Consider the following 23709-nt stretch of genomic DNA (forward strand, 5'->3'; position numbering starts at 1 on the left):
CCGAAATGTTGAAATTAATATGTGATGGAATCACAAACACAAACAAGTCTACTCACCAAAAGAAACTGAATAGAAAAACACACAGGATTCTTAAAATTAAAAATTCAACTTACATGCTTCAGAATTGAATAAAAAGTGGCTCTAGTGTATCTATTTTGAGGGCTGCAGCTAGAGCTGTGCAAAGAAGAATAAATGCCGAGCACTGACAAGGCTCCTGTATCAATGTCAGTGCTCTGAGAGAAAAAGATCAGGACACTGAGATCTAAAGTGGTAACACTTGGATGGATAAACATTCTCCACATTCTTACCAACACTCTAGCCTAGCAGGGGAGCCCCCTCTCTCCTGCTAAAGGATAATAGCCTTCTGTCACCTTCAGTTGGTACAAATACATCAGAAGGTAAAGTTTTTCTTTGTTACAAGGTTATTCTCTACCACCTTTCACTGCTTCCAAGGTAATTACCCAGGTCAGATTTCAACACAGTCAGAGGGGAAAATATGGTGCCTTCTTTAGGAGACTACAGCTTATCTATTAAAGGAATTACAGGGACTGACTAATACTACCGAATACTAGTAGAACATAGAAGAGAATGGATCTAGAAGGTACGGGACCACAAGGTTACAACACAAGGCCAGACTCGGGAGAATTTATTGGCATGGTGGTCTTATCCGCGATGATTCAGGGTTCCACATGCTGTCAAGGACACTTGGAGCTGGTACTATTACACTCTTGGGATGGTTCTTGGAAGCTTGACCAAACCAATAAATTACAGCAAACTAAGTGCAGGTGATAGAAATTGGAATGTTTAACTAGATTATATATGACAGTGAAGGACCCACCAGATGACTTTGCTCCCTGGAAAGACAGAGGACATTTACTTCCATGAGGCAACACTGAAAAACTCGATGATAGATGTTCTCTGCAAGGCACGGCTGACAGTAGTGGGGGCTGTCATGGAATTCATCTTACTAGTACCAAAAGGGTTGGGAATAGCAGAAGACAGATAGCAGCAATTAAGTGTCAGAAGCAAGATGGGCATACTTTCTTTTGTGGACAGCAATCCCAGAGTAGCAGTCAGAGTATCTCGACCTGGGAATGGCTAACAAATAATGTGTGTCAAAGGGCAATAGAGACAAATAGTTAACTACATTTGACTTGGCTTTTCTAAAGATAGAGAACTGGTGAGCAAAGAGATGAGATCAGCCACTGCAAAGGAAGATCATGATTCCCCACCCTTTCCCTCTAAGTCAGTACTCAGAACCAGAGCCCACAAGAAAGGTCTAGAACAATACCACGAGTACATAAGATAAATATTGCCACAATCTTTTCTCAGATGCACCTTTAGTCACATTACTAGAGTGACTTTACTTTGCATTGAGAAAAAGAGAATACCCAGACTTTTAAAAAGACTTTGGGATATGGCATTTAAAATGGTACTGATACCAAAGGCTTGAAATGTTATTTTAGCTCTCAAGTTACACAGGAAGCTTTTAGACTAGATAATATATGGAGTCTCTGACCCAGTCAGTTTCATAATAATCCATCAATCCACTGTGTGGTTATTTTCCTGAATCCCCAAGTGTATAGTTGGAATGAATATAGTTCGCGTCTAGCTGAGTGTTCACATTTTCTTGCTGACCTATAGAATAAGAATTATTATGGCAGGAAGGACCAAGTGACCAAGTGGAACCCTGGCCAAAATAGTAATAAGAAGCAATATAGTATTTCAGAAGGAGTAAAAAAATTAACACCAACATTAAAGATTTAAAGGAACTGTTAGTAATTCCCATCATATCCCTTTGTTTCTTTTTCTCTCTTTCTTTCTCTCTTTTTCTTTCTTTCTTTCTTTCTTTCTTTCTTTCTTTCTTTCTTTCTTTCTTTCTTTCTTTCTTTCTTTCTTTCTTTTATTTTTAAAAATTATTTATTGATTTTGAGAGAGACAGAGCATGAGCAGGAAAAGGGCAGAGAGAGAGGGGGAGAGAGGATCGCAAGCAGGCTCCGCACTGTCAGCTCTGTGCCTGATGTGGGGCTCCATCTCACGACTGTAAGATCATGATCTGAGCTGAAATCAAGACACAGACACATAACTGACGGAGCCACCCAGGTGCCGCCCCACCCCGCATCGTACCCTTTTCAATTCATCCATCTGACATAAACAAGTCCAAGTGTAGTCAATTATAAATTTAAGCAAAAGATAACCTCAAGTGCAATGCTGTGCCAGATATGATTTTATTGCTGGAAGAAATCCAGAAACTAGCTCAGTGATTCCTACATATCAGGCTAATGAGAAAACACCTACACTGAAACAGGAAAGACCGAGACATACTGTCAACATAAACCTCACCCCCCTGGCACCACGGCATGCAGTCAAAAGGGAACTCATGGCTTCCAGCTTCTCCATGAGAAGTAAAGGATTTGGGACCCAACATCTAATGCCCCAACTTTTAAGACTTCCACTTGAGAGATGAACCCTCAAAACATTTAGCTCTGAGAGCTAATTGGGCTTATGTCTGCAAAAGCCACAAGACCAGAACAAAGGAACAGTTCTTAACAAGTTTGCAAGGACAGTGTGTCCCTGAAATGAATTTGTGCAAAAGTTTGGCACCCTGGCTTTTGTGATTGCCATCCAGAGAATACACCCCTTATTAGTAACAGAAAAACATAGAAAATCCTAAATCTCACTGGTAAAGATAAATGTGTAATAAAACTCAGAATACTCTAATATTGTAACAGTGTGGGTAAATCACATATAAGTCTAACATAAAGGTTAAAAGTCAAATGTATTTAAAAAAAACAACTAGAGCTGCAATAATTTGCTAATGGACACACACGATAAAAAGAGGTAAATATAAATTATGTCTCTCAACAAACCGGGTAAAAATGGATTGTACCTCAACAAAGGTCACAGGTGAGAGACATGCAGCTAACATCACAGTCAACAGAGAAAAGCTGAAAGCTGAAAGCTTTCCCTCTAGATCAGGAATAAGATTAAAAGGCTCACTTTCATTTTTTATTAAACATAGTGTTGGAAGTCTTAGTGTAATTAGGTAAGAAAAAAAAAGTCATCCAAATCGGAAGAAATGAATAAAACTGACATTTTCTGCAGATGCCATGATACATAAGAAAACCCTAAGAACACACAAACAAAAAAGTTAGAACTAAATAAACAAATTCAGTAAAGTTGCTGATTACAAAAATCAATATACAAACGTCATTAGTGTTTCTATACAACAATAACAAACTATTAAGAGAGAAATTAAGAAAACAATTCCATTTACAATTGCATCAAAAAGAATAAAATACCTAGGAATAAATTTAATGAAGGAGGCAAAAGACCTATACATTGATTACTGTAAGACACTGATGAAAGAAATTGAAGAAATTACAAGTGGAAAGGTACTCTGTGCTCATGATTGGGAAGGATCAATATTGTTAAAATGATCATACTACCCAAAATAATCTACAGATTCAATGCAATACTTATTAAAATTCCAATTGCATTTTTTACAAAAAAATTTTTTTATTCCTAAAATTTGTATGGAATCACAACAGACTCTTAATAGCCAAAGAAATCTTGAGACAGAAAAATTAAACTGGAGGCATCACACTACCTGATTTCAAGCTATGTTAAAAATCTATACTAGGGTCGCCTGGGTGATACAGTCAATTAAGTGTCCGACTTCAACTCAAGTCATGAACTCACAGGTTGTGAGTTCAAGCTCCACATTGGGCTCTCTGCTGTCAGTGCAGACCCCACTTCAGATCCTCTGTCTCTCTGCCCCTCTCCAGCTTGAGCCCCTTCTCTCTGTGTCTCTGAAAAATAAATTTTAAAAAAATCTGTAGTAAACAAATAGTATGGTATTAGCATAAAAACAGACATATAGATCAATGGGACAGAATAGAGAGCCCAGAAACAATCCCATGAAGATATAGTCAATTAATTTGTGACAAAAGTGTCAATGATATACAATGAGGAAACGATAATCTCTTCAGTAAATGACGCTGGGGAAACTGGGCAGCCACATGCAAAATAAGGAAACTAGACCACTATTTGACACCATACACAAAAATAATCTTGAAATGGAATAAAGTCTTGAATGTAAGACATGAAACCATAAAACTCCTAGAGGAAAACATGGGAGATAAGCTCCATGATAGCAGTCTTGGCAATGACTTTGGATTTGGCACCAAAAAACAAAGTCAACAAAAGCAAAAATAAACAAGTGGTACTACATCAGCTAAAAAGTCCTGCACGTGGTCTCCTGGGTGGCTCAGTTGGTTAAGCATCCAACTCTTGATTTTGGCTCAGGCCACAATCTCAAAGTCAGGGTATGCCCCNTTCTGTCTCTCTCCCTCTCCCTTTGCCCTTCTCCCGCTCATGTGTGTGCATGTGCTCTCTCTCTCTCTCTCAAAAATAAATAAAAAGGAGTACCTGGGTAGCTTAGTCAGTTGAGCGTCCGACTTCGGTTCATGTCATGATCTCACAGCTGTGGATTTGAGCCCCATGTTGAGCTCTGTGCTGACAGCTTAGAGCCTGGAGCCTGCTTTGGATTCTATGTCTTCCCCTCTCTCTGCCTCTCCCTTGCTCACACTCTATCTCTCTTCTTCAAAAATAAATAAACATTAACAAATATTTTTTAATTTAAGTAAATAAAACAAGTGATCTTAAAATCAAAATAAATAAAAAATAGCATCTGCATGGAAAAACAACAGAATGAAAAGCTATGGAGTGGGAGAAAATATTTGCAAATCATATATCTGATAAGAGGTTAGTATCTGATATGTGCAAAGAGCTCATACAATTCAATAACAACAGCAACAACAACAAACAGCAACAACACCCTGTTAAATGATGGTCAGAGGAACCAAGTAGATACTTTTCCAAAGAAGACATATAAATGGCCAAAAAATGCCTGAAAATGTGCTTAATATCACTAACCATCAGGGGAATGCAAATCAAAATGCAATGAAATATCATCTCACACCTGTTAGAATGCCTATCATCAAAAAGATAAGAGATAGTACATGTTGGCAAGGATGTGGAAGAAAGGAAACTCTTATGCACTCTTGATAGGTATGTAAATTGGTACAGCCACTATGAAAAGCAATTTGGAGATTCCTCAGAATAATCCAAATAGGGGCGCCTGGGTGGCTCAGTCGGTTAGGCTTCTGACTTTGGCTCAGGTCATGATCTCACGGTTCGTGGGTTTGAGCCCCGCGTCAGGCTCTGTGCTGACAGCTAGCTCAGAGCCTGGAGCCTGCTTCAGATTCTGTGTCTCCCTCTCTCTCTGAACCTCCCCTGCTCACGCTGTCTCTCTCTCTCTCTCTGAAATAAATAAAACATTAAAAAATTTTTAAAAATAATCCAAATAGAACGACTATATGATCTAGCAATTCCATGAAAATTCCTTTCATATCCAAGGGAAGTGAAAATAAGATATCAAAGAGATCTGCACTCCCGTGTTCAGTGCAGCATTATTCACAGGAGCTAAGATATGAAAATAACCTAACTGGCCATCACTGTATGATTGAATAAAGAAAATAAGGTGTGTGTATATATATGTATATATATGAGAATATTATTTACCACGAGAAAGAAGGAAATCCTTCCATTTACAACAACATGGATGGATGTCGAGGGCATTATGCTAAGTGAAAATAAGCCAGAGAAAGACAAACACTGCATGATATCACTAATGTGTTGAATATACAAAAGAAAGAAAGAAAAAAATCAACTCATAGAAATAGAAAATAGCAAAGTGGTTACCTGGTTACCAGCTGAGGGGGTTGGGGAAATAAAGAATGGATGGTAAAAAGTTACAAACTTTCAGCTAGAAGATGAATCCGGTCTAAGACTCTGATATAAGACCCAGTGACTCTAGCTGAAAACCGTGTACCGTATACTTGAAATTTGTTAAAAGAGTAGAACCTGAATGGTCTCATCCCCCACGAAAGGTCATCATGTGACTTGATGGAAGTGTTCATCAATTAGTGCGGGGACTCTTTTCACAATGTATCCATTAAATCACCACAATGTACACTTTAAATATCTACAATTTTATATATTAATTATACCCCAACACAGCTGAAATTTTAAAAAAGATAAAAATAGCATTCTGGAGATAGAACTGAAATGGGCAGAATTTGACAAGGCTTCGCTTATACTCTGATTTCTCTTCAAATCATTTAAATAGTTCACCTTTTAACAAGGCTTCACTTAGTGGCTCCTGCCTCACACAGTCACTGCCAGAGGCCTTAGAGGTCTCTAGGAATGTGAAGACAGAATCATAATTTATTCCTAATTTCATCTTCAGGGTCCCAACTTGTAAACGTTTCAGGTCCTGAGTAATACGTCTGAGAATGGAGAAGGGATCCGTTACTTACCTAATCTTAAATTAGCAGCTGACTAATCATGTCACTTGAGTTTTAACAATAATAATGCATTATTATGTTACTTGAAAAATGAAAAAATAAAAATACGTAAGTAAGTCCTTTCATCCACAATTCCACTGCCTGACACACTTGGTACAGAAACTATACGTGAGTTTACCTGTTTTGTTAAAGTGTGGGCGCATACTCTTCCACTACCGCACATCCTGGGATTTTTTCCTCCAAATTTTGTGCTTTGACAAAGAAAGATGCTCATGACACATTGTTAAGAGAGAAAAAAATTACAGAACAATATGTATAATTTCTTTTGTGTTCATAGATAATGATTACATAAAAAAATCAGAACAGTATTCAAACTATTAATCATAGTATCTTTGGAAGGTGGAAGGGATTCCCTTTGTTTTATAATTTTTAAAAAATATTTATTTATTTTTAATGTTTATTTATTTTTGAGAGAGAGAGAGAGTCTGAGTGTGAGTGGCGAAGGCGCAGGGAGAGAGAGGAAGACCCAGAACCCCAAGCAGGCTCCAGGCTTTGAGCTGTCAGCACAGAGCACGACGTGGGGCTTGAACTCATGAATGGTGAGATCATGACCTGAGCCAAAGTCTGAGGCTTAACTGACTGAGCCCAAGTGCCCCAATATTTATTTATTTTTGAGAGAGAGAGACAGACAGACAGAGTGTGAGCAGGGGAGGGGCATTGAGAAAGGGAGACACAGAATCCGGAGCAGGCTCTAGGCTCTGAGCTGTCAGCACAGAGTCCTACGAGGGGCTCAAACTCACCAATGCTGAGATCATGACCTGAGCCACCCAGGTGCCCCTTTTTATGATTTTTTAAAGTACTTTCAGTATGCATTATTCCCATTTATGACCAAAAGTATTTCTATTAAAAGTAAAAGTGGGGGGCACCTGGGTGGCTCAGTCCATTGAGTGTCCAACTTTGGCTCAGGTCATGATCTCACCGTCCGTGAGTTCAAGCCCCATGAGGGTCTCTGTGCTGACAGCTCAGAGCCTGGAACTTGCTTTAGATTCTGTGTCTCCCTCTTTCTCCACCCCTCCCCCGTTCACGCTTTGTTCTCTCTGCTTCTCAAAAATAAATAAATGTTAAAAAGAAAAAGTAAAAGTGGATGAGAGTTGAGAAAGGTGGGGGGAAAAGAAAGGAAATCAGCCTCAAGACATTTAGCAGAGGAGGAAATTAAAAGGACAATATCTGAAGTGGGATGCCAGAAAGTGTTAGGTAGTGATTGCTCCTACCCAGAACTAAGCTGGGTTCTGTGCAACAGATGATTAGAACATAAATGAGGATATAATGAAAATAATTCAGTATAATTATTTTATCAGATAAAAACTCTTTTTTTTTTTTTAGATATTGCTTTCTTCGGGCATGCCATAAAATCGTATTTACTAATGAATTTGAGTATGCTGGATATCTTGTGATATTAATGAATATGTTTCCGATTACAATTTCTTGGATACCTGAATTAAATTATATCTATGAGCATGAATTACAATATTCCAACTACCTTTTTCTTACATTTTATATCATGGAGGACCTACTTAAGGTAATCCAAAATTGTGTGTGTGTGTGTGAGCGAACAGGCTATATGTCCACAGAGAGATTCCCTAACTTCATTTTCCAACATTAGCTACACACAATTTTCTAAACGAATATATGAAATTCTCTCTCACTACTCAAACAAAGAACCTTAATTTTTAAAGGCAAATTTTTGGGCCCCTGGGTCATTCAGTTGGTTTAGCATCCAACTTTGGCTCAGGTCTTGATCTCATGGTCCATGAGTTTGAGCCCCACACCCGGCTCTGTGCTGACAGCTGGAAGCCTGGAGCCTGCTTCAGATTCTGTGTCTCCCTCTTTTCTGCCCCTCCCCCACTCGCGCTTTCTCAAAAATAAACAAAATGTTAAAGGAAGTAAATTTTTAAGGCAATGCAATAGAAAGCATCCATACTTTAAGAATCAATTTTGTATTTGCAAAATTAAATTTTAAAATGGTGTGTGTTAAAGAGAGTTTCAAAGGGATTGGCAGTGTTCTTAAACTTAGCAGGATAGTAGTATTTATTTTCTTTTTTCAATACTAGATAAGCTAAACAGATCAATAGGTAGAGTGATAGATGTCCTTGTAAACTTGAAAAACATTTCATGATTTGATTTTTAATCTAGTATAAAGGTAGTTATAAAGTGAGGAAGAGAACCTCCACACACTGATAATAGTAATGTGTTACATGGATCGAAAAGTAGAGATTGACTTTGTGAGTACATAGCATGATGGACAAAAATAAGGGAAAACTTAGAAGTAACACCAGGACACCCGCACGGAACGTCACTCCCAGGGACTGGAGCTTAGGGATGGGAGCGGAAGCATGCAGATGGAGGGAGTAGGGTTAGATTTGTGTGAAGGATATGGAATATGAGATAGGAGATGTGGACATAAAGAATAGCTTCACACGCCATGCTTTCTCATTCAGTTCCCTGGTAGCAACTACCATTTATAGTCCAATGACTTCCCAATTCATGTTCCCAGCTCAGATTTTATCAAGAACCTCAGATCATATAAACAACTGATGACTCTCTCCAACCAAATACTGTACAAACATCTCAAACAGCATATTCTTAACAAATTTATCTTCTGTAAACCTACTCTCCCTTCAAAATTCCACTGGAAACCCAACTTCCCAGACTTGGATCCACAGTCATTTTTAATACTTCCCATTCGTTTAGCTATCGTAGGTTTTCTATAAAATTTTTCTGAAATAAAGAAGGAATGAATGAAAGAACTGTCATAAAAAGGGAATTTTGAATATTTTCTCCCTTTGAATGGATGCTTCCATATTTCAATCATTTTAATCTCAAGTTAATATGATTACTTACTAGTATTTCAGACAAGTAATCTTAAAGTAGATCAGAGAAAAGACCTAACTAATGATATTTCAGTTATTGTAGAAAATGTTGCAATAAAAGCAAAAACAAACAAGATAATGTGGGTTTTTTTTTAAATCAACAGATGGCTGCAATGAGGAAGAAATATTTTTTACATGCCTGGAATGTATTTGAGTTGACAATTACATTAGTTGGCATTATAGATATAATTCTTATTGAGACAACTTACGTTACTTATACTTTTGATTTTATTCAAGCTGTAGTCTTTTTTAGAATTGTTCGATTTCTTCGCATACTACGTATTTTAAAGGTAAAGAACTGTTAAATCATTTATTTTCAAATTCTAATGACTGCTTTATGAAGTATGGACTAAAATTTACTAGTTACAGCTTCCACTTTCTATTGGAATGTTTATATTTCAAATGTGATATCCCTTTCACAAATTAAATTTTATAACAGTGTTTTAGGAATATCCAAATTATATTTGTAGTTTACTTAGCTTATGAAAATATAGAAATGTTCATCACAGCTTTTCCTTGAATATAAAGTACGTGAAAAATTTCATATTAATGTAAATATATGTATTTACATATATTTATACATTATATTATATGTATAAATATATTTATATATTTACGTAAATATATAAATATTTATATATTATATACAAATAATGTAAATATAAATTAACCCCCAAATTATGTATATTTTTATAGATACCTGGTATAAATCAACAAAACAACCATGCAAACCATTTCCCATGGCAAAGCAAATAGCACAAATTCATACACATCGAGAAACCAAAAATTACACATTTTGTGTTATATAAATTCATAGTAACATAAAATCACAGCATCAAAATGACCTTTGATTGTCTAATACACTTTTCTATAATAAGTATGATATTTTTTCTATACAATTATTTCCATGACATGAAACTCACTCATCACAAAGCATAAGAAGTGTATATATGGATACAGATATACTCTCCCTCTCTCTCACTGCCTTTCTCTCTCTTCATACACAAACAAGATACATACATATACAAGCACTGTGAGATACAAAGCTAAGTAAGACATAGTTCATCCAGAAATAAAACTAGTAGGTTAGAATTTTTCAATTTAGAGTTTTCTTACATATGCTTAAAAAAATAATTTTGCTACCAAGAGAAATAAATCAACTAGGTCTAAAAGTATGCAACTTGTAGCTTTTCCCGTTGTAGTATTAAATGTGACTCTAAGTAACACTAATGTGGAATTTGACCTAAGGAAGGCGAGTAAAGTGTATTCAGTGACTACTTAATTCTTTCTTATTGGAGGCTATGCAGAGTCTACCAAGTATCTTAAATGAAAATAACTGGTAAACAACCTAAGAAAAGTTTGTATACATATTCAGGAAACTCTGAACCTTTATCTTATGTCAGATGGTAGTCCTTGGAACACGAAGACAAATTAGCTATAATCTCTACCCCTAGAGAGCTCATTGTAGAAGGGAAATGATATGTCATCTAGATGTTCCAATGGTATATTGTAGGATAAGTGCAAAACAGAGTATGTATAGAATGCTGATGAGATTTTTTTTAAAAAAAGACTTCCTTTATTAGGTGATACTTGTGATACTTGAACTGAATCTCAAAGAATGAGCATAAACTAGCTCTTCGAGGATTAATGGCAGGTGGTTGGAGGGCAGACTGTGGAGTGTATGGAGTATAGACAGGAAAACATAAATAGCCGACTCTACTGAAGTAAGGGGATTGCTCAGTGGTAAGAGATAATCTGGAAACGTAAACCCTCATCAAAGAAACAATGAGAAGTTAACGGTGGGGTCACACAAGAAGCGTAATGGTGGTGGGTTCTAACCACTGAATAAACCTTCTAGTAAGAAGGGCAGTACGAGATCTTGCAGGTAAAAGTAGCAGTATTTTATAGACAATTTTTGACTTAAGCCCAGAAGATTAATTGCATTGTTTTCCAAAACTGTAAACCAGTTGAAAATAACATCCAGTTCTCCCTAAGGGACACAAGTAAAGAGTAAAGTCATCACTTCACATAAGCGCCCAACGTTATTAGTTATAAGGAAATAGCCATAGTCCTGAAGTTATGAAGTTATCATGAATAAAATAACTAAGAACCTAGACAGGTTACTATAGTTACCATTGAAAGATTGTTATTTCTTATTATTATCTACTTTAGGTAGACTAATCAACATATAATTAACTAAATGTATACAATTTATAGTAAATAGTAGCTCTCTTTTTTCAGCTCGTAACCCCCAAGTTGCTGCAAATAATAGATAGAAAGATGAGTCATCAGCTGTCCTTTAAATATGCTATACTAAAAGGATATGTCCAAGGTGAGGCAGACATAATGACTATAATCGATCAAATTTCAAGTTCTAAGCAAGTTAAACAGGTGAGAAAAGCTTTAAATACTAAGGAAAAGGTGTGTTCCTTCAGTCCTTCAATCGCCCCCACCCATTATGTTCTCTGTCTATATATGTAGATGCGGTCCTTGATGCCTGACTTCCTAAGTAATTTCTGTAAAAACTTAAACTAGTCTACATTTGTATTCCTCAAATGCCTCCTTACTGAAAAGTCTGTGGCACAGTAGCAAGTTAGGAGGCTTTTGCAATCCACCTTTTGGATCTTGTGGAAGCTCTTGTGAAATGTGGGTGCAGTGGGCAGCTCCTCCTGATGGAGTTGCAGGAGCTTTCCGCTCCAGATGTGCTCGACGGGAAATAATGGAGGATGAGACGTGATGGCAGGTGTCGGGCAGCCAGTGCCTCCTCATTGCTCCCAAAAGTTCCCCTTCTGTCTCCATGCCTGATTTTCCCACAGTAAATAGTAATAGAAGCAAAGGATGGGAATCTGGAAACTGGGAAAAGTAGTAATAGTTCATCTAGAAGGAAACTTTGTCTAATTCTTTCATTACAGTTAAGGAAAAAAAAAAGCCAAGAGAGGTTGAATGATTATGCTCAAAGTTACATGGCTAGTAAACAGCAAAGAGAATTCTAGGGCCTAAGTTCTAAATTTTCTTTTTTTCTTTTTCTTTTTTCATTTTTTTCCTTCTTTTTTCTTCTTCTTTTTTTTTAGTGAGCTCTACACTCAATGTGTGCCTCAGACTTGCAACTCTAAGATCAACAGTTGCAGGCACTACAGACTGAACCAGCAGACACCCCTTAGATTTTGTTTTTTACTTGTTTGACTGAGGCAGATTAACACTACGTTCTCACAAGTCTGTCAACTGTGTGAGACATTTATCTCTCAAGACAATTTGGAACATCTAAATTCTGTGTAACGTCAGAGCACCTGGGTGACTCAGTGGGTTAAGTGTCTGACTTCGGCTCAGGTCATGATCTCACGGTTTGTGGGTTTCTAGCCCTGCATCCAGCTCTGTCCTGATAGCTCAGAGCCTGGAGCCTGCTTAAGATTCTGTGTCTCCTTCTCTCTCTCTCTCTGCCTCTCCTCAACTCATGCTCTGTCTCTCTCTCTCTCACACACACACAAAAACAAATAAATATTTTTTAAAAAAATTTTTAATTCTGTGTAATGTCCCCAAATCTCTGTAGTGGAGAAAATTGAACATAAGATATGTAGTTGAACACAAAAGTATATTTTCTTTCTTTCTTTACCACCTGGAACTTTAATACTGTTTTCCTGAGGGCACTTGGTGGCTCAGTTGGTTGAACGTCCAACTCTTGGTTTTGGCTCGGGTCATGATCTCATGGTTCATGGGTTTGAGCCCCATGTCAGGTGCTGAGCTGACAGTGCAGAGCTTGCTTGGGATTCTCTCTCTCTGACCCTTCCCCACTCACACTGTCTCTGTCTCTCTCAAAATAAATAAATAAACATAAATAAATAAAACTGTTTTCCTGAATTTTGTTACCTTTTCTAATCTGGAAAAAGGGTATTTAGCCCTAGAATTTGAGAATATGCAGTAGGAAATATAAAAGGACCTGAATCTCTAAGATATTGTCTGGTTTTAGTCCCTATTTCTGCTCTTACACAGCTTGGCCAAACCTTTTACCTCACTTAAGATTGAAAGTCTCCCCTGTATCCCCAATTTGGAGGCTTTAATAACGTTGAAGAGAAAAGTATCTATTATGCTTGTGTTTTTCAAAATCAATAGCACCCTAAAGCAAGGTACTTTTAGGAAAAAAAATCTGACTTGTCTTCAGGCTTCTCAAAATCAACTTGTGATGCCACTTTTTATTCTCTCCACCACTCTTCCTGGAGCAAATTAAGGTTATTGCACAAAATTCATTTCTAATCCCTAAGAAGCTCCCCATTATATTTTTCTTTAAAGTTATTAGTTGGGTTAAAAATCCATCAGTTGCGGGGTACCTGGGTGGCTCAGTTGGTTAAGCGTCCGACTTCAGTTTAGATCATGATCTCACAGTTTGTGAGTTTGAGCCTCACATCAGGCTCTGTGCTGACAGCTCAGAGCCTGGAGCCTGCTTCAGATTCTGTCTCTCTCTCTCTCTTAAAAATAAACAAGCATTTAAAAAAAATCCAACAGTTGCAAATGGGAAGACATTTTATAACAGCTTGTTTTCCAATGGGGATAATGCTTCTTTTGTTTCGTAGATGTTATTAAGAAGGATAATGAAGAACACAGTACATGCTCTGAAAGAGCTAGGTAGGTAACCCCTCATTCTAAAGATTAAGAACAAGCATCTCTTACAATCATTACTTCTGAAAGGCAATCGTTTTGATAACAAAACCGATCTTTTAGGAAACCTATTCATTACTAGTAATAAAGTGGGCGAGTTCAGCAATCAACATGATCATATCTTTGGCTGCAGGGGTTTAGTGTAATATTACCTCCCCATACTTGTTCTTCCTGCCCTGTACCTCATTCAAGACTTTTCAATTTCTCTTCACCTTATAAATTCTATTTTCTTCCAAGCCAAAAGTACACATACCTTCCTGTGAAGTACAAGGAAAAAAGTTCTTTTTTTCTCTCCACTTGCCATTGAACTGCCATCTGAGGATTTAGCTTTATAAGTTGAAATCAGAACAGAGCTTCCCAGATCTCTGATATGTCTGCTGGGAGCTTCTATGCCTAAACATGACAACGGCTTTTCCCCTGAGTCACGTCACATCATGCTCCTAGTACAGGGCCAATACTGGAAGTGGGACAGACACACTCCTAGAGTATAGTGTTCATGTGTGAGGAGAAGAAGGGGGTTTGGAACCAGATGGTGGGCAGTCAAAGGGCACAGCTAGCCTAAGAAGGGAACCGGACTTGAGAGATCTTGCATGGCAGATACTCGTCAAGCCAGACAAGAAGGCATCATCAAGGAAAAGTCCAAATATAGAATCTAAGTGAATGAAAGTCTGTGGGCATTCAAGAATCCAGATAAGACAGGCAGCAGAGCACAGACGGGTGAGTCATCTAGACGTGCAGGCACGCTGGGTGGACAGTGACTCAGGACGGACGAGAGGACTTAATCAGAAGCCATATCTAAGTGCACAGTTTGTAGTCAAAAATCCTAATTCAAACAGAATGGAAAAGCGGGACGTAAACCCCAGACCTAGAGTCCAGAAGAGCCTCTCAGTGTTGCAAGCAGGTGGATGAATATAATTGCTAATTCTCCGACTGGGGTTGTCTGTCCTTCCTCACGGGCAGGTATAAGTACAAGCTGACAAGAAGATGGTAAATGGAACTCTGCAGCTACTGGTGAATTATGATTGTTTACAGAGGACTCATCAGGGAGAGATACATTTGTCTGTGTTGAGGGCTGTACTTCATGGATTTAGAGCAAAAACATTGCGCTTATTGTCCAAATGAAATATGTAAAGAATGTTCTTATTTTTTCTGAAAATATTGTGTTATTTTTCAGGCTACTTAGAGTATGATCACCCGGAAATTGCTATTACTATGAAAACAAAGGAGGAGATCAATGTCATGCTCAATTTGGCTAGAGAAATTGTTAAGGTTTTTAGGTCAAAAGGGATTATTCATAAAATTGAAGGTTCTGAAATTAATAAGGTAAGGTAGCATATTTTTAAAAATATATACTTATTTGATATATAGTCATTCATGATCCCCAAACCTACTTTTGATTTTCCATTCTGAGATATGAATATCTACGTTAAAATAATTATCTAAAGAAAAATACCTACCATAAAGCATTCCCTTCCCAAGGTCCAGTGGTCAAATTTTATTTCCCTTTCTTGCCACAGTAAGGGACCATCTCTTTCTATGCTTTGCTCCCAAATCAAGGGTATGATAAAACAACTCCTCACTAGGCTAGAGTGGGTATCAATATTTTCCTGAGAATTATCTGTGCCACTGAAACAGCTTTTCCCATAGAATCCCTGATTTATAAGAAAACTCTATTATAGATATCCTTCCCTAAATTTCCTTTCTCTGAGTTATTTATTGGTACCATGACATATAAAAAACAGAGGGTCCCAATTAATCCTGTAAGCAGAAAATTTATTCCCCAAATTGGGAATAGTATAAGAAAACGAATAGTGCTATGGTTCCACAGTAGGAGTGTACTTAATACCAGAACTATACACTTAAAATAGTTAAGATAGTAAATTTTATATTTTATGTATTTTATCACAAAATTTAAATATGAGGAAAAAACAGTGAGGCAGTGTTTACCTTACTAGATAGTAACACATGCTCTAAATCCATAATAAATAATGTGGACTTAGAATAGGATTAGAAAAAAATATATCAATGGAAGAGACTTAAACCCAGCAACAGACCCTAATGCATATGGTGACCTAGTATATGTTAAGTTAACATTGCAAACTAGGAAAAGCAATAGATTATTCAGTAAGTCCTGAGACATTCAAATTCCCATGGAGAAAGTAATATTAGATCCATACTTCCCATCAGATAAAGAATATTTTCCAGATGTAATGATGACTTAAGCATAAAAGATTATTTAAATGTTATAATCAAATATAGAGAATATCTTTATATTCTTGATGTAAGAAAAGCTTTATTAAACTAGTCACAAAACCCAGAGACCATTAATCAAAAGATGAGTAGATAATATTGCATACAACCTGAAATTTCACATATTGAAATGTTACAAACAAGTTAAGAAGCAAGGCACAGTTTGGGAGATACTTGCAACAAAATTACACACAAAGTAGTGAGAGCAATAATGCCTAAAAAATCCCCACAAATCAATGACAAGGAATCCTATAGAAAGTGAGAAAAGGATATGAAACAGGCATTTCACAGATGCAAAAAGAAAAGTTGTCAATGAGTTTGAAAGTATATTTGACATCTCTGATAACTAAGGAAATAGAAACTGAATTATTTTTTTCATAGTAGCATTTTATTTATTTATTTATTTTTTACAAATAGTTTATTGTCAAATTAGTTTCCACATAACACTCAGTGCTCATCCCCACAAGTGTCCTCCTCCATGCCCATCCCTCCTCCCCCCCACATCCATCAGTCCTCAGTTTTTGTCAGCATTCAAGAGTCTCTCATGGTTTGCCTCTCTCCCTTTCCCCCACCATTTCCGCCCTTCTTCTCCCCCTTGTTCCTCCGTCAAGTTCCTCCTAATCCTCCTATACGTGCAAACATGTGATATTTGTCCTTCTCTGCCTGACTTATTTCGCTCAGCATAACACCCTCAAGGTCCATCCATGTTGCTACACATGGCCAGATTTCATTGTTTCTCATTGCCATGTAGTATTCCATGGTATAGATAAACCACATCTTCTTGATCCATTCGTCTGTTGATGGACACTTAGGCTCTTTCCATGTTTTAGCTATTGTGGAGAGTGCTGCTATGAACATTGGGGTCCATGTGCTCCTATGCATCAGCATTTCTGTATCCCTTGGGTAAATTCCTAGCAGTGCTATTGCTGGGTCATAGGGGAGTTCTATTGTTAGTTTCCTGAGGAACCTCCACACTGTTTTCCAGAGGGGCTGCACCAGTTTACATTCCCACCAACAGCGTAGGAGGGTGCCCGTTTCTCCACATCCTCGCCAGCATCTCGTGTTCTCTGATTTGCTCATGTTAGCCACTCTGACTGGTGTGAGGTGGTATCTCAGTGTGGTTTTGATTTATATTTCCCTGATGAGTAGGGATGCCGAGCATGGTTTCATATGTTTGTTGGCCATCTGGAACAGAATTGAGAACTCAGAAGTGGACCCAAAAGTATACAGCCAACTGATATTTGACAAAGCAGGAAAGAATATCCAATGGAAACTGAATTATTTTTATTTTATTTTGTAATGTTTTTTTAAATTTATTTCTGAGAGAGAGACAGTGTGAGCAGGGGAGGGTCAGAGAGAGAGGGAGATACAGTATCTGAAGCAGGCTCCAGGCTCTGAGCTAGCTGTCAGCACAAGAGCCCGACGCGGGGCTCAAACCCAGGAACCGTGAGATCATGACCTGAGCTGAAGTCGGATGCTTAGCCAACGGAGCCACCCAGGCGCCCCTAGAAACTGAATTATTAATAGATACCACATTTTGCCCATTAAATAAGCAATAATGGGGGGGTAGAGTCAGTTTTCAATGCTAATGAGGTTATAAGAAAATAAATTTAAATGGAGCAGAATGATGGGACACCTGGGTGGCTCAGTCAGCTGAGCGTCCAACTTCAGTTGGGGTCGTGATATGGCTTCTGAGTTCCAGCTCTGCCAGGCTCTGGGCTGACAGCTCAGAGCCTGGAGCCTGCTTCAGATTTTGTGCCTACTGCTCCTCCCCCACTCATGCTTTCTCTCTCTCTCTGTCTCTGTCTCTGTCTCTCTCTTTCTCTCACACACACACACACACATACACACAAAGAAATGTTTAAAAAAAATTAGAAAATTTTAAGTAGGGCATAATGAAATAGAAATGAATGCACCAATTCTGGAGGGCAATGTAGCAAGTAAAAACTTTAAAAATATAGACCCTTTAAACCAAAAATTATACATGTAAAAATATTCAGATATTTTAAAAGTAAACAAAGATATATGTTAGAAACAACCTACATGTTCATCAAATTGGGAATGATTATGTAAATTGTGACATATCCATGCAAATAAATGTTATATATAAATTAATAAGAAAAATCCATGTGTACTGACATGAAAAAAATGTACCACAATACACTGTTAGTAGGAAAAAGTAATTTGTAAAACAGTATATATAATATGATCAACTTAGATTTTTTTATGGTTAGTTAGTTAGTTAGTTAGTTGTCTCCACACCCAACATGGAGCTCAAACCCATGACCCTGATATCAAGAGTTGTATATTCTTCCAACTGACCCAGCCAGGTACCCCCAAAATAGATTTTTTTTTAACTTCTGGATATACAGATATGTATGTACTATTTTGGAAAAAAATCTAGAAAAAATATAAGAGACTCTTAACATGGGTTGCACCTGGAGGAGAGAGTGGTAAGGAAAAGAGAGGATAGAGGGAGACTTAGCTATTTTATGTATATTCTTCATAACTCTTGACACTTTTACTTGGAAGTGTTCTCCTATGTCACTTCTACAATAAGTAAACTAATTTTTAAAGAAGATCTGCAGAGTGGCACTTGGGTGATGTAGTTGGTTGAATGTCTGATTCTTGATTTCAGCTCAGGTCATGATCCCAGGATCATGGGATTGAGTTCTGTGTTGGGCTCTATGCTGAGTGTGGAGCCTGCTTGGGATTCTCTTTCTCCTTCTGTCCCTCTTCCCACTCGTGGTCTCTCTCTCTTTCTCTCTCTCTCTCCCCCNCTCTCAGAAATAAATAAAATATTTTAAAATAAATTAAAAAAAGACTGGATTCATCTGGGTGGCTCAGTTGGTTACATGTCATACTCTTGATTTCGGCTCAGGGCATGATCTCCTGAGTTCAAGACGCACATCAGGTGCACTCTCTCTCTCTCTCTGCTTCTCTCTCTCTCTCTCTTTCAAATTTTTATTTAAATTCTAGTTAGTTAACTATCACGTAATATTGGTTTCAGGAGTAGAATTTAGTAATTCCTCACTTACATATAACACCCCGTGCTCAACACAAGTGCCTTCCTTAACACCCATCACCCATTTAGCCCATCACCCCGCACACCTCCCTCCATCAACCCTCAGTTTGTTCTCTATGGTGAAGGGTCTCTAGAATGCCTTACATAACAATGCTAGGTTAAAATTAACATTTTTTTCCTATATGGGTAATCAACTGACACAACCTCATTTATAGAAATGACTATCATACCCTTTTATACTTCAGTAGAGTATTTCATGAATTAAATAACTGTGTATGTGTTGATGGGTTTCTGGACTCTTGCGTCATTGTTTTATGTCTCTATCATTGAATCGTTCTCGATGTATATCACACCATCTTACACTGAAACTTAATAATAAATCTTCATATCTGATTTTGTGTATTTTCTAGCTTTTGCTTTTTCTTCAAGATTATTTTGACTAGTTTTGGCATTTTGTATTTTCAAATAAACATTAGAATAAACTTGTCAATTTCCATTAAATAGCCTAATGAACTTCCCAGTGGGATTCCAAGAAGCCCGTATGTCAATTTAGAGATATGTGACATCTTAGTAATGTTGACAATCTATTAACATATCTCTCCACTTTAGTTTTAACTTTCTCAATAGTTCTTGTGTTTTTCTGTTCTTCAACCTATTTCACTCATGAACCTGAACTCTTATCTCAGATCACACACAGAAAAAATCAATTTCGGATGGATTGTACCTGACTGTAAGAGGTAAAACAGTAAGCTTCTAGAAGTAACATAAGATAATTTTTATGACATTGGCATAGGCAAAGATTTCTTAAACAGGATAGAAAACTGGATTTAAAGAACATAAAAAATTATGTTCTCTTTATTAGGAAAATAAGAGAATTAAAAGACAACCCACAAAAAGATAGGGGATATTTTCAAAACAAATATATCCAAGAAAGGGCTCATGTCTAGAATACCTGATTGCTTTTAACTGACAAAACCAACTGTAGGCAATCATGTGGAACAACTGGAACATCAGAGTGAGAGTGCAAAGTAATGCGATCACTTTGAAAAATTGATAGGCAGAATCTTCTAGATTTGAACAGACATATATGGCACAGCAATTGGATTACAGAACCATATATCCACAGAAATGTGCACATATGTACAACAAGTGAATACAACAGCATTACAAAAGCCCAAAACTGGAGCACCCCAAATGTTGGTGCTGGTTACCCAGATCTTTTCATATTGTAAGTGTTCTTTTGTGGACATTTGTAATTTGTGCACTTTTTGTTTGTCTGCTAGAGTTCTGTAAAAAAGTTTAGTTTTAAGTGTTTAATCTATGACTTCAGAATAATGATACCAGAAAAATGCTATCAGTGGGGAGAGGTTGAAGGGTTCTGTAGAAGAACAAAAATCTCAGAAGAGAAAGAAAAGGAAATAGTACAAAGCCATGTTTTTTAAACATTTTTTGAACATGATTTCGCTCATCCTTTTTCTTAAATTTTATGGTTTTAGTTAATAATGGCCAAAAAAAGAGAGACACTTGATTTTCAACCTGTTATCAAGCCCCTTACTGTTGAAGAAGCACTCTACAATATTCCATGGCTAGATAAAGAAAAAGATCATATAAGCTTCATTCGGGTAATATTTTTATTTCCTGGTAATACCATTTTTAATGTACCAACACATGATTTTTAAAAAAAAAAAAAGAGACTATGATACTCTCCAGCTTAAAACTCTAAATGTCCTTTATTGCCTGTAGGATAAAATCCCAAAAGTCCCTTTAAATGACATGCAAAGTCTATCCACAATCTATCTCTTGCCTCCCTTTCCATTTTCATCTTCCATTGGCCATTCATCATATACCTCATACCGAACCTTGCATGGCACCCCAACCCTTTTTACACAATTTTCTAATTCCATTCCTCTGGGGGCGCTATTTACTTTTCTTGAAATGCCCTTTGTTTTTACCCCCCCCCCAAATCTTTTTCTCTGGAAAAATCCTTACGAAATACTCAGAAAAATAAGCTTTGGAGGCAAATATCCCACCAATAGAAGACCATCCTGTGATCTTTTCTGAGTTTGGAGGACCAGAGGTGTCAGCATTGTATCCATTATGTACTCTCATTACAGCATTAAGTACATTGCATTATAATTACCTTTACAGCTCTCTTCTGTACTATACTCTTTAGCTCATCCATATTTTTTATACCCAGCCCCTAGCACTCTGCATATTACATAGAAGGTGCTTAAAGAGTATTTCTTGAATAAACAAATAAATAGGTCTAACTTGTTCTAATAACATTCTTTTTCTGTATCTACTTGGTGCCAAAGGGCCAATTATATTTTTCCACATGCTTAAAATATTTTGAATGAATGAATTTTTTATTCATCAGCGTTTAGAGCATAACTATGTATGAGACATGCATATGACATTAGCCTGCATCTGTTCTGATTATTGTCCATCCAATTGAAATATTTTTATCTTTCCCTTACATTCTTATTCTTACATTAGATTATTTCTTTTCTAATCCATGTACAAATACCCCATCTAAAGCTATATAGATCTCTGAATATCCACCTTCCTCTCTTTGATATTCATAATTCCTTTTTTCCCATAAATGTATTATTAACACAACACGTCAGGTCTTATTGAGTGATATTTTAAAATGCAAAAAATTTTATTAAAATATAAACTTCAACATCACCAACCACTGCTAAAATAGTACTTATATGTTATATATTTGGTGACATTTTTAAGGAAAGAGCCAGAGTTGTAACATATGATTGTGGAAATGATATATTTGAAGAAGGTGATGAGCCCAAAGGAATTTATATAATACTATCAGGTATGGTGAAGGTAAGTCAGAATTATTCATAAATGCTCTTGTGAACATTAGTTAAAAACTCTATAAAATTGAGGATTCATAGTTTTCCATGTTAAGAACTGCATTGTTCTTTCTTTAGGACAACAGCTACCATCCAATTTTCTTATTCAAACATAATGGTTAACATTATTTATCACCTTTTAGGTGATACTTTCCCGTAGATAATAAGAAACCATCCAAAGGATCATCTTTATGATGAAATATTATAATATCAGTTGTTTTCATCTTATGTTTATTAGACACCCTAAAGCAGGTATAGTTTGGCTGAGTAGAAGAAATCAGAAAGATCCCAATACCTAAGAATTCTTTTCTTTCTAAGTTATTGCTAGTTTAATAAATTTGCTTTAAAATGTACAAGTAATAAGTGTCCTCAAAACAATATGTACGTATTAAAATTGTTAAAACCAAAGGGAAAAAGTCAAAATTTAAACAGTTTGGGTAATTAACTGGCATATGTTTTTTTCTCTTTATTTGTTCCTGAACAGCTTCAAAGATCAAAGCCTGGCTTGGTAATTGACCAAATGCTCTGGGAGTCAGAGGAGACCGACTGTCAGATAACTTACACAGACTTTGTGATCAGTGGGGAAATAATAGGAGAGCTAAACTGTTTAACTAATAAACCCATGATATGTTCTGCTACCTGCAAAACCGTAGTGGAGGTCAGAAAACATCACATTATGTCTTACTGTTATATCTTATTCAGTATTTAGTATCAAATTTAAGGTTATTTCTGTATTTAGCATATGTTTACTCTCTGGTGATCATTTAAACAAATAAGAATAGTAAGGGAACAAAACTTGTTACTAAATTATATTTACCCAGTATAATGCCCTGGCAAAATGGCTTACAAATATTGACCCCCATACTGAAAAAAGATTTAACTGGAAAAACTGATTAAATGAGGTCTCTCATGGGGAAATTAGAGGAGATATTTTAACTATCAATACCATAATTTGGGGGATAAGTAAGAAAAAGATAACTAATAGCTATTAATAAAGAAGTTGAACAAAGTGGATGGAAGTTTCCCTAGACACAATGAGTACAAATTCTCTTAGCAAAACAGGGGCTCTCACTGGCTTAAGTTGAACTCTAAAAGAACAATGACTGCAAGCAGCTGAACCCCACAATATATAAAAATCAATAAATTCATAATGATGCCAAAATTTATTTAAGTTTCAATAAGGTTGTTAGAATGTTAACTTATTACTCTAAAAATTGATTATTATTTAAAAAAATAGAAAGAATTAAACATTTATCCTTCCTTTCCTCTATGAAAATTTTCAAGATACCAAAAAAAAAAAAGAAGTAATATTCTTCTATGCAGAATTCCAGCTAGCAAATATAGAAGCAGAGACTTAGAATTTCTATCTTCATTTTGCCATCTGAAATGAAATAATGGATCTGGGCAATAGCCATCAATTGCTGCTGAAACTACTAAGTGAAACGTTAATGAGAAAGATTATAATGAAAGGACCAGGCTGGCACCACCTAAAGACAATTGTAGCATCACTAGAAGTTGAACAACTGGGCATCACGTACCTCATGATATCATGCGGCAGAAGTACTGGCACAACCCATGAAGTCTTCTTGAATGAAGAAAAACTAAAAGCCTAT

General features: G+C 36.6%; 1 protein-coding gene across 1 annotated transcript in view; it reads left to right on the forward strand.

Moving 5' to 3' along the window:
* SLC9C1 (solute carrier family 9 member C1) overlaps positions 1-23709 on the forward strand; it is an 82025-nt gene that overhangs the window by 45765 nt on the left and 12551 nt on the right. The window contains exons 15-22 of the mRNA XM_077771814.1: positions 7755-7950; positions 9406-9591; positions 11543-11692; positions 13867-13918; positions 15126-15274; positions 20723-20848; positions 21969-22067; positions 22581-22754. Of these exons, the coding sequence (XP_077627940.1) occupies positions 7755-7950; positions 9406-9591; positions 11543-11692; positions 13867-13918; positions 15126-15274; positions 20723-20848; positions 21969-22067; positions 22581-22754 (1132 nt within the window). The remainder of the gene's footprint in view (positions 1-7754; positions 7951-9405; positions 9592-11542; positions 11693-13866; positions 13919-15125; positions 15275-20722; positions 20849-21968; positions 22068-22580; positions 22755-23709) is intronic.

The sequence above is a fragment of the Crocuta crocuta genome, unplaced genomic scaffold, assembly GCF_008692635.1.
Source record: "Crocuta crocuta isolate KB4526 unplaced genomic scaffold, BGI_CrCroc_1.0 scaffold56, whole genome shotgun sequence".
In the NCBI taxonomy this organism is placed as follows: domain Eukaryota; kingdom Metazoa; phylum Chordata; class Mammalia; order Carnivora; family Hyaenidae; genus Crocuta; species Crocuta crocuta.